General features: G+C 44.2%; 1 protein-coding gene across 2 annotated transcripts in view; it reads right to left on the bottom strand.

The window, feature by feature from the left end:
* Window positions 1–4,879: 4,879 nt before the first annotated feature.
* The window catches only part of LOC143282707 (placenta-specific gene 8 protein-like), a 7,522-nt gene continuing 909 nt past the window's right edge, over window positions 4,880–11,492 (bottom strand). The window contains exons 2-4 of one of the 2 annotated variants that reach the window (XM_076588412.1): window positions 8,808–9,020; window positions 7,322–7,461; window positions 4,880–5,638 (exon numbers count right to left, since the gene is read on the bottom strand). In XM_076588412.1, coding sequence (XP_076444527.1) covers window positions 5,546–5,638; window positions 7,322–7,461; window positions 8,808–8,916 — 342 coding nt within the window. In that variant the 5' untranslated portion in view covers window positions 8,917–9,020 and the 3' untranslated portion in view covers window positions 4,880–5,545. The remainder of the gene's footprint in view (window positions 5,639–7,321; window positions 7,462–8,807; window positions 9,021–11,492) is intronic. The other variant, XM_076588413.1, reaches the window with a different exon arrangement.

The raw sequence follows: 11,492 nt of genomic DNA, 5'->3' as shown, positions 1-11,492 counted from the left end.
ATACCTGCTCATTCCCTGTCCACACTAACTTTCCCACACCCTGATCTACTCCCACTACCTTCCCAAATACCTGCTCATTCCCTGTCCACACTAACTTTCCCACACCCTGATCTGCTCCCACTACCTTCCCAAACCCCTACTCATTCCCTGTCCACCCTAACTTTCCCACACCCTCATCTGTTCCCACTACCTTCCCAAACCCCTACTCATTCCCTGTCCACACTAACTTTCCCACACCCACATCTACTCCCATTACCTTCCCAAACCCCTACTCATTCCCTGTCCACCCTAACTTTCCCACACCCAAATCTACTCCCACTACCTTCCCAAACCCCTACTCATTCCCTGTCCACCCTAACTTTCCCACACCCAAATCTACTCCCACTACCTTCCCAAACCCCTCTGTATCCCTGACCACCCTAACTTTCCCACACCCTGATCTGCTCCCACTACCTTCCCAAACCCCTACTCATTTCCTGACCACCCTAACTTTCCCACACCCAAATCTACTCCCACTACCTTCCCAAACCCCTACTCATTCCCTGTCCACCCTAACTTTCCCACACCCTGATCTACTCCCACTACCTTCCCAAACCCCTACTCATTCCCTGTCCACCCTAACTTTCCCACACCCTGATCTACTCCCACTACCTTCCCAAACCCCTACTCATTCCCTGTCCACCCTAACTTTCCCACACCCTGATCTGCTCCCACTACCTTCCCAAACCCCTACTCATTCCCTGTCCACACTAACTTTCCCACACCCTGATCTGCTCCCACTACCTTCCCAAATACCTGCTCATTCCCTGTCCACACTAACTTTCCCACACCCTGATCTACTCCCACTACCTTCCCAAATACCTGCTCATTCCCTGTCCACACTAACTTTCCCACACCCTGATCTGCTCCCACTACCTTCCCAAACCCCTACTCATTCCCTGTCCACCCTAACTTTCCCACACCCTCATCTGTTCCCACTACCTTCCCAAACCCCTACTCATTCCCTGTCCACACTAACTTTCCCACACCCACATCTACTCCCATTACCTTCCCAAACCCCTACTCATTCCCTGTCCACCCTAACTTTCCCACACCCAAATCTACTCCCACTACCTTCCCAAACCCCTACTCATTCCCTGTCCACCCTAACTTTCCCACACCCTGATCTACTCCCACTACCTTCCCAAACCCCTCTGTATCCCTGACCACCCTAACTTTCCCACACCCTGATCTGCTCCCACTACCTTCCCAAACCCCTACTCATTTCCTGACCACCCTAACTTTCCCACACCCTGATCTACTCCCACTACCTTCCCAAACCCCTCTGTATCCCTGACCACCCTAACTTTCCCACACCCTGATCTACTCCCACTACCTTCCCAAACCCCTACTCATTCCCTGTCCACCCTAACTTTCCCACACCCTGATCTACTCCCACTACCTTCCCAAACCCCTACTCATTCCCTGTCCACCCTAACTTTCCCACACCCTGATCTACTCCCACTACCTTCCCAAACCCCTACTCATTCCCTGTCCACCCTAACTTTCCCACACCCTCATCTGTTCCCACTATCTTCCCAAACCCCTAGTCATTCCCTGTCCACCCTAACTTCCCCACACCCTGATCTACTGCCACTACCTTCCCAAACCCCTACTCATTCCCTGACCACCCTAACTTTCCCACACCCAAATCTACTCCCACTACCTTCCCAAACCCCTACTCATTTCCTGTCCACCCTAACTTCCCCACACCCTGCTCTACTCTCACTACCTTCCCAACCCCCTACTCATTCCCTGTCCACCCTAACTTTCCCACACCCTGATCTACTCCCACTACCTTCCCAAACCCCTCTGTATCCCTGACCACAACTACCTCGCCTACACCCTAATCCACTCCCACTACCATCCTAAACCTCCACCTTCTCCCTATCCACATAAAACTTCCTTACACCCTAGCCTACTTCTACTACCTTCTCAAACTTCTACCCTGCATCCCCAATTACCTTCCAGAAAACCTTTTCTCCCCTCAAACCCTTAACTTCGTCCCCGACTACCTCTGCTAAAGCCTTACTCTACCTTTAACCACCAAAACATCTACCATCGCTAAACTCCTATTCTAATCCCAAAGCTCGGCTTTTTATCACAGACTGACATAAGCCGACAGTTGGGTCAACATCAAAGTGAGAGCTGTATGATCAATGGTTTCCCCACTGTAATGGGAAGTCATTTACAGTTTTGTCTTTTTGTGAAGGACTGTGACTCTGAAATTATGAGGCAAGATTGCACTGGCTCTTAGTGCTGTATAGCCTTAAATTGGGGTGCTAGTTGGCCTTTGAGAACCATCCCAACGCCATCTGAAAAAAAAAAAAAAAAAAAAAAAATCCCTTGGCAATGAGAGTGGGGGTGTAACATGGGCAAGACACTTTCCACTATAATCAAATTCTAGCCCAGATAGTCAGAACAGCTGTTCTGGTAGTCATAGTCGGACACGACTGACTATCATACAAACGCACCCTTGACCCCCCCCAACTACCTCCTCCGAACCTCAGCCACCCTCTCTACCTTCTAGTTCGTCTTTGCTCCAGACTTACAGGAAGACAGACAACACATTTTCCTCCAGAGAACGAAAAAAAAAAAAAAAAAAAAAAAATTGTTGGGTGTAATCCCCTCGGATACCGCCCAGCAAATAAATATTTGTCGACGATTCTTTGATGCAGACGACACCCAGTCAAACTATAAACACTATAATGTCAACGCGTTCAATTCGATATTGTTTGTTTTGTTGATTTCTTAAAATTTTCCGTGTGATACTGATGTATTGCCAATATATAAACCTAAAATTTCTACATAATGTTTTTGTGTTAAGATATGTTTGGTCAGTCCCAGTCGTCTTTTCGTCCGCGCAGTGCCAATATCGAATACAAATTCAGAATTACCTACCTTCTATTACCAGTGTGTGTGTGTGTGTGTGTGTGTGTGTGTGTGGATACTCATCTGTTCATGCCCCCCCCCCTCTCTCTCTCTGTCCTTTACTTCCTCTCTTTTACTATGCCCTCTCATTTTCACGTTCCTTTCATAACCCAAAATTATTTATACACTGGTGTGTGTGTGTGTGTGTGTGTGTGTGTGTCTGTGTGTCTGTCTGTGTGTTCATTATGGATAGTGGAGGTAACAGATGTTGCCAATTTGATTTCCTGTTATTTTGTTGTGTGTATCTGCGTTCGATTGTGCATGTAACTGAGAATAAGCATTTTCAGTAATCCTTTGGTTAATATGTTTCATTGGAAAATTTTATTTGAATCCTCCCACCCACCCACCCCCCCAACACTCCCATGTCACATAAGCAGTGTAGTCAAGTGCTTTCTTCTCTTTTTTTCGTTCTGTCTGTCTACCAAAGTTAAATACACACACAAGTCATGGCCAGAATCAGAATCTAATATGTTCAATCTTGAGGACAATATATCATATCATCAATGGAATCGATTACATGTAATGAGTAGTTACACACACACACACACACACACACACACACACACACAGAGAGAGAGAGAGAGAGAGAGAGAGAGAGAGAGATCACACACCTTCGAAAATGAAAGACAGGGAAAAAGGGGAGGTAATTCAAAATCGCACATTCACACACGCAAGCACACACACACACACGCACGCACCACACACGCGCGCACACACACACACATACATACTTATATACATACATATAATATATATATATATGAATAACGTAAACTTAATTACGAAACAATGAACAGAAGCATGGACAGATCACTACAGAATACGAGTACACGATGAAAGAAGGAAGAAGAAGAAGAAAGAAACTAAAAGCACACACCATAATTTGAAAACGAAATACACAATCTTTTTTTTAAAGACCACACTTTTTTTTTTGTTCTCTTTCTGCATTGCTCACTGACACAATCAAAGGCTCCAGGGATACTTAAAAAGTAGGTGAAAGCAAGTCAAAAGCCAAACAGTGATAAATGCTTCAATAACAAAACATTCCACAACAGAGTATCAAAGCGTATCATTATTAAAATTCCGGCTGAAACAGCAAAGACAGCATGGAAAAATTCCAGTTGTACAAAATCGTGCATCGACTGTTTTGTTTTGTTTTGTTTTTTGTTTGTTTTTGTTTTTTTGTGAAACAATTAAAACAGTTACCGATTGGTGTCTGGATAATTATTTTTTAGACAAGCAGTTTGTCATTATTTCAAAGTATCTAATAACGATCCTTGATTGTTATTTTTCTTTTGCTAGCAAAATTTAAATGGAAAGAATTCAACTGATCTGAATGGCCATCGCATTATTGGATTAGCTGGGGGTATGTGCTTTCTTTTTAAAAATGTAGGCAACTGTTATGAAACTTGTCAGCAAAATTTGTCGTTTAATTCATTGTTGTTGCTTGTTGCTGACCTCGGTGGTAGATCCTGTGTGCTTTATTAGATAATGTATTAATGAGCAAATCTGTATTGTTGGCAAGGTCGTATCTTTCACCTCTGTATGTGAAATTGTATGCGAAAAATTTAATGAATTCATGAAAGCACAAAGCGAGCGAAGAAATCAAGAGCAAAGGAATCTTAATGTATGGTCACTGACCTGTATACATTGTGGAATGCATAATATGCAGACATCTTAACGAAGGATAAAAGAAGAAAAACAAAAACGTTAACCACAAACTAAAGAAACAAAAAATCTCACGCGAGAAAATTGCGAAACGAAAAACCACACTGGACGCTTTTAGTTTGGGGTTTGCAGCGCTTCTCTCTGTTGTAATATGCAGAAAATGAATACAACAATACATCTGGACACGATGCAGCTTTCGTTTAATTAAAAACAAGTATAGTAACTAGCATTTTTGCATATGTTTATATAAATATCTAAGAGAGAGAGAGAGAGAGAGAGAGAGAGAGAGAGAGAGAGAGAGAGAGAGAGCAAAATAACTTTATCTCTCTTGAAGAATCATTCATGGTTCATTACTTGTAAGACTCGAGCAATAAGCATCAAAACTGGCTGTAGCCACGTTTAAAACAAATATCCTAAAACATAGAAATCACTCTCATCACTTTAAAATGGGAACCTTTTTAAGTACTTTTGAACACAAGTTATCACAATCAAAAGAATGGTAAAAGGTAACAACAACAACAAGAAGAAAAAAATGTATATCTACGAATGATTCTAGCTTAAAATAAACTCACAAAAATAGATAATTATAAGTAATCGTGAACTAGAAATTACATCACACAGAAATTGGTGGGAACAAAGACGGATGAACCGTCTATTTTCATTTCATCACGAAAACACTAATGAGGCATTTCATACCAAAATCTGTACTCACTTAAACTGAAACAAAATCACCAGTAGGCCTACTACAAAGTCCCACTGTTTATGCACATCATAATCAAAAGGCTGTGTGTGGAAAAAAAAAGGCGCATTTCTCTAATCTTTGGACGCTAAGGATTCTCCCTCCTGGTTTTCCACGTGGTAGAAGGGATCTTTGACTGTTGCTTTTCGCCACAGATCCATCATCAGGCTAGATTCCCATGCTGTCCAGCTCTCTGGACATCTGGCAGACGGTGCAACCGAAGCAACAACTTGCGGCCATGCAGTCTTTACAGATAGACCCCTGTAACATAATGCATACACGTTGGGTTGTACTGCATTGCATTGTTTTTGCATTGTGACGCTTGTGGTGCGTTTTATCGCAATACATCTCGTTACGTTGCACTGGGTTCCATCGTAATGATGTTGGTAGTATAGTGTTGCGCCACGTAGTATATCACAAGAAAGAGGAAAACGTCCTATGCAGGCTGCGCACGGGTCATTCTTATCTCACATATTCTTTTATTCTGAAAGGTGAGGAACATCCTTGGTGTATGCCGTGCAAGCAGCCTCTGGGTGTGTCAAACGTCTTCTGATTGACTGTTGGGATCTGCATGATATCGGGTTCAAACTAGCTCCATGAAGATCTTGCTCTGGGATGTACCCTCGGATGCCAACTTCCGGTTCCTGAGGGAAATTAATGTCTTTAACTCACTCAGTACGGCCAGTCCTCTCTTCTCCTCTACACAGACCCCTCGGATGTCCAGTGGGTGTCTGAATGACCCAACCTTTAGCTTCCGTCGTCAGAATTGTGGTATTCTTTGTCAACATCCACCTCTTCAGTATAAGAGCCTTCCACTTGCACTATTTTGATGATGGTAATTGGGGTGAAACGCTGTTTACGTCGTCTCTTTCGCCGTTCGTATGGAGAGAGTTAACTTGATTTGAATTCTGTGTGGTCCGAGACATAGGTTGTTGATGTGATCTGTTTACACAGTCACAATACTTTAAACGTGGTTTCAGTTTTACGTGGATCGAGTGACAGGTGACTGAATTGGTTCTTTAAAACATTTTAATAACTTTATTAAAATTAATTAAATAACTTTATTAAAATTAATTAAATAATTGTGTTTCTTGACTGGTGTTTAAGCAGTGACGGGTAATCAGCCCTGATGGTCCTTTAACGGTGGGCTGGGCTAACAGCGACATGATTTGATCTGAACTGCATTGTACTGCAACATGCTGTATCAAACTGTCATGCAAAACAATACAACCACCACGATGCTCAGCTGTGCCATGTATTGAACGGCGTACTGAAAAGAGAAGGGTGGATGAGACATCCCTTTTACCAATCAGCTCTTTTAGACAGCCACCCAGCCAACCAGAAAGACAGATAGATAGCCACCTAGCCAACCAGACAGACAACCACCCATCCAACCAGAAAGACAGACAGCCACCCATCCAACCAGAAAGACAGACACCCATCCAACCAGAAAGACATATAGACAGCCACCCATAAGACAGACAGACACCCATCCCATCCAACCAGAAAGACATATAGACAGCCACCCATCCAACCAGAAAGACATATAGACACCCATCCAACCAGAAAGACATATAGACAGCCACCCATCCAACCAGAAAGACATATAGACAGCCACCCATCCAACCAGAAAGACAGACAGCCACCCATCCAACCAGAAAGACAGATAGACAGCCAGCCAGCCACCCAGAAAACAGATAGACAGCCAGCCACCCAGAAAGATATACAGCCACCCAGAACAGCCAGCCACCCAGAAAGATAGACAGCCAGCCAGCCAACCAGAAAGACAGATATACAGCCAGCCAGCCACCCAGATAGCCAGCCAGCCAACCAGAAAGACAGATAGATAGCCACCCAACCAGTCAGAAAGATAGACAGCCACCCAGAAAGACAGATAGACAGCCTCCCAGCCGGACGGACAGACAGACAGACAGACAAACCAACCTCAATGCCTCCCATCGTCCTGACTTTGGTCCTCATGGCGACGATGGAGCAGGGCACACAGCAGGGCATCAGCGGGCACTCGTTGAGCCGCGAGGCGAGGCGACACATCATAATGGGCAGACAACAATACGTGCACAGACCTGCGACACAGGGCAAAGGTCACAGACACAGAGGTCACCAGGTCAAGGTCATCACACTGATTATCCTACTATTTAAAAAGTCAAAAATTTACTTTTCTTTTTTTAAACGACCGTTTTCGCGTCTTTTGCAGTGCAGGCATCGCGTGTAATCCACGTTTCTGATCAAGTGTTGGACTCAAAGACGATGCGAAAAAAGAAAAAAAGAAAAAAAGATAACGTTAAAGATAATGTTCTGTGTGGCTTGTTCAGGATCAAAGAGGCTATGCCAGTCTTGAATAAAAGCTAATTTGTGTCTGCACATTCCTTCTGTCATTGCTGCTGTGTGCACATGTCAAATGATCGGTATAAGAACAAGCCCGGCGCTTCCTTTTTTGGGGAAAGTGTCTGGGTTTGTTCCAATGTACCTTTTATTTACTTGTGTGCTCGCTGAATTGGTAGCGTAAGCAGCACTGGCTTGAAGTTATGCACCTTGTGTGTGGAGAGAGTTACCACTCTTTACTATTTGATAACGAATCTATATTCTTTGACACAGACCGCCATGACTCTTGGGGGGAGGGTGATTGCAGCGACTGAATATTTATCAAAATAAAGTAGAACATCCCACTAGACAGAGTTGGAAATCATTTGGAAATGGCTGTATTGTGGCGATGTAATGTTTTCCGCGAGGGAAGGGAGAGAGCAAACCGAATTTCCCACACAGAGTAATATGGAGACATTATGTTGAACTCATCCTTGAAATAGGTCGGTGGACCGAAACTATGGATTATATTTCTTTTACGTTCCTCTGTATGTGTGTTTTTGTTTTTTGTTTTGTTTTTGTTTTTGGTTGAAACAAGACAAACATGCTGTGACAAAAGGTGAAACAATAAATAACACAAAAGAATACAGATGAACAAATAATGGGGGAGTGATTTTAAAGCGCTTTGAGTTTGGTTTCTGAGCGAAGGTAGGCGCTTTGTAAGTAACCCCCCCACCACACACACACACCTCCAAAGAAAAAAGAAAAAAAATCCAACAAAAAACAAAACAAAAAACCAACAACAACCAAACAACAGAAACAAAGAAACAACAAAAAATGAAAATGATAATGATCATAATGATGATCATGATGATGATAGTAATAATAATAATAACGATAATAAATTAAATAAAGAAATAATAAAAAGTAATAAAAAAAAAAATTATTATCATTATTATTATTGCTATTGCTGCTGCTGCTCCTACTACTACTACCAGTACTACTAAGAAGGAGGAGGAGGAGAAGGAGAAGAAGAACAACAACAACAAAAGAAGAAGAAGAAGAAGAAGAGCAAGAAGAAAGAAAGAAAGAAGGGGGAATCACTCACAGGATGCGCAGTCACTGAAGCAGCCGAACATGCCAGAAGACCAGTCTCTGTGGCCCTCCAGTCCCACCAGCACCAGCTGACTCCGCCCTGGCTGTGTGGTCACCGCCATCCTGTCTGATTGGTTGGTTGGTTGGTTGGTTGATGTCTGTCCGTGCCTCCCTCAGTCCTGCTCAGTCAAAACTGCTCTGCTCGACTGTACTGCTGCTGCTGCTGCTGTAAACATGGACACACGTGCGCGTACACCCCCCACACCTCCTCCCCCCACACCCACACACAGACACAGACACACACACACACACACACACACACACACACACACACACACACACACACAACCTAACTTCCACATGAAACAAAATCTGGCACACAGGCATATGGCCCGTGCCATGGACCCAATCACTTAATTCTCATCATCCTCCCCAAGAAAGGAAATATCCAACACTGCCCCCAACTACAGTACCATCAGTATGATCAGCCATGCTAGCAAAGTAAGGCTCAAAATCATTCTGAACAGATTTCTGCTGCAAGCAGATACCATCATTGCTGAAGAACAGGGTTGATTCCACAAAGGCAAAAGGACCATCGATCAAAACTTCAACCTGCGTACCCTTTGCGAAAAACACCTTCAACACCAGAGTGATTTCTGCCACGTCTTCATCGACTTCAAGAACGCGTTCGGTAGAGTCTGGCAGGAAGCACTATGGGCCACAATGGAACATAAACTTAACATCGGGCAAAAGCTTATCAACACCATCCAGCAAAAAGACTCCAAAGCGACCAGTACGGTATTCACACAGGTGCTATTGGAGTGTGGTTCCATACTTCAGTTGGAGTCCGTCAGGGCTGCCTTCTGTCTCCCACGCTGTTCACCATATTCATGGAACACATCATGATTGATACGCTTGAAGATCATGTCATCGCAGTCAGCACTGGAGGAAGAGCTATCATGAATCTTCGCTTCGCAGACATCGGCGGCATGGCAGGTAGAGAGCAAGAACTCGCACAACTTGTTAAAAACTGGATGAAAAGTCAGCGCTGGAAAGATCAAGGTGATGCAAGCCACAACTCAGTCATCATTGCTGATATAACCGTCCAGAGACAGAAACAAGGAACCGTTCAACAGTTCAACTACCTGGGATACATCATCAACAATGAAGGATCCAAACCAGAAATCCTCTCAAGAGTAGTGAAGATAACACCAGCACTGTCAGACTGAAACCTATATGGAAGGACAGCAACATCTCTATGAAACACAAGATCAGACTCTTGAGTGCACTGATCGATGTAGTCCATCTTCCTGTATACATGCGAGACATGGGCCCTCACGGCAGATTTGGAAAGAAGAATTCAAGCCACGGGAATGAGGTGTTATCGCAAGATGCTAAACACCAAACACACTGATCACATCACTAATCAGAGAAGAAGTGCACCTGACCATAAAGCAACACATTGAGATACGAAGATGCTGACAGTTAATTGGGAAAAGAAAACAACGCTGGTATGGCCACGTAACCCCCAAAGAAATGTTGAGGGAGGGAGATGCACGGGGACATAAATACATTGGACTGACAACATTGCAGAGTGGACACTGAAGAAAATTATTTGCAGAGACCCAGGCTTTGACACACCACTGTCACACCTGAAGGAATGTGGTGAACGGTTGTTGTTGTACTGTTGTTTGACGGGCGCAGTAGCCGAATGGTTAAAGCGTTGGACTTTCAATCTGGTGGTCCCGGGTTCGAATCACGGTGACGGCGCCTGGTGGGTAAAGGGTGGAGATTTTTACGATCTCCCAGGTCAACATATGTGCAGACCTGCTAGTGCCTGAACCCCCTTCGTGTGTATACGCAAGCAGAAAATCAAATACGCACGTTAAAGATCCTGTAATCCATGTCAGCGTTCGTTGGGTTATGGAAACAAGAACATACCCAGCATGCACACCCCGAAAGCGGAGTATGGCTGCCTACATGGCGGGGTAAAAACGGTCATACACGTAAAAGCCCACTCGCGTATATATATACGAGTGAACGTGGGAGTTGCAGCCCACGAACGCAGCAGAAGAAGAAGTACTGTTGTTGTTTTCTGTGCAGCGCCCCAGTGACTGTTCACAGAGATGAGCGCAGAAGAATCTGCTGTGACGAGTAACACAACACAAATGCCAGGTTTATTTTTTTTTGCCGTGGCTTTCCTTAACCTTTTCACTCACACGTGTAGCCTACATTCTCTTCTCTCTCAGAGTGGCAGGAGGGCCACACACACACGTACCCAGGGACGTTCAGCGAGCTGTGGCCCACGGACCCCCCTGTCTGACAGGGGTTAAGTGTGTATCAGTGGGAAAGTTAGGCAGCTGTTTTTCACAGCCCCAGTTGTTCAGACTGTGTAACCAAACCACACACACACACACATACACACACACACACACACACATGAAAGAGAGAGAGAGAGAGAGAGAGAGAGAGAGAGAGAGAGGTGGAGGGAGAGGGACAGAGATATATCACATAACTGCGTGTCGTTTTTACAGGATCTACACAAGTAATGGTAATAAATAATGGCTTTTGTACAACGCATTTCTCAAAGTCAATTTAGACCCAATGCTCTGACAACTTGATGCGCCCATTTACACGCAGCTATGCCGGAAAATGACCAACCACACTCATCCATACACGCACGCCCCAACGACAGGAA

The sequence above is a fragment of the Babylonia areolata genome, chromosome 6 (assembly GCF_041734735.1).
Source record: "Babylonia areolata isolate BAREFJ2019XMU chromosome 6, ASM4173473v1, whole genome shotgun sequence".
Taxonomy (NCBI): Eukaryota; Metazoa; Mollusca; class Gastropoda; order Neogastropoda; family Buccinidae; genus Babylonia; species Babylonia areolata.
Note: the sequence above shows the minus strand (reverse complement) of the source record. Positions and strands in the feature narration are given on the sequence as shown.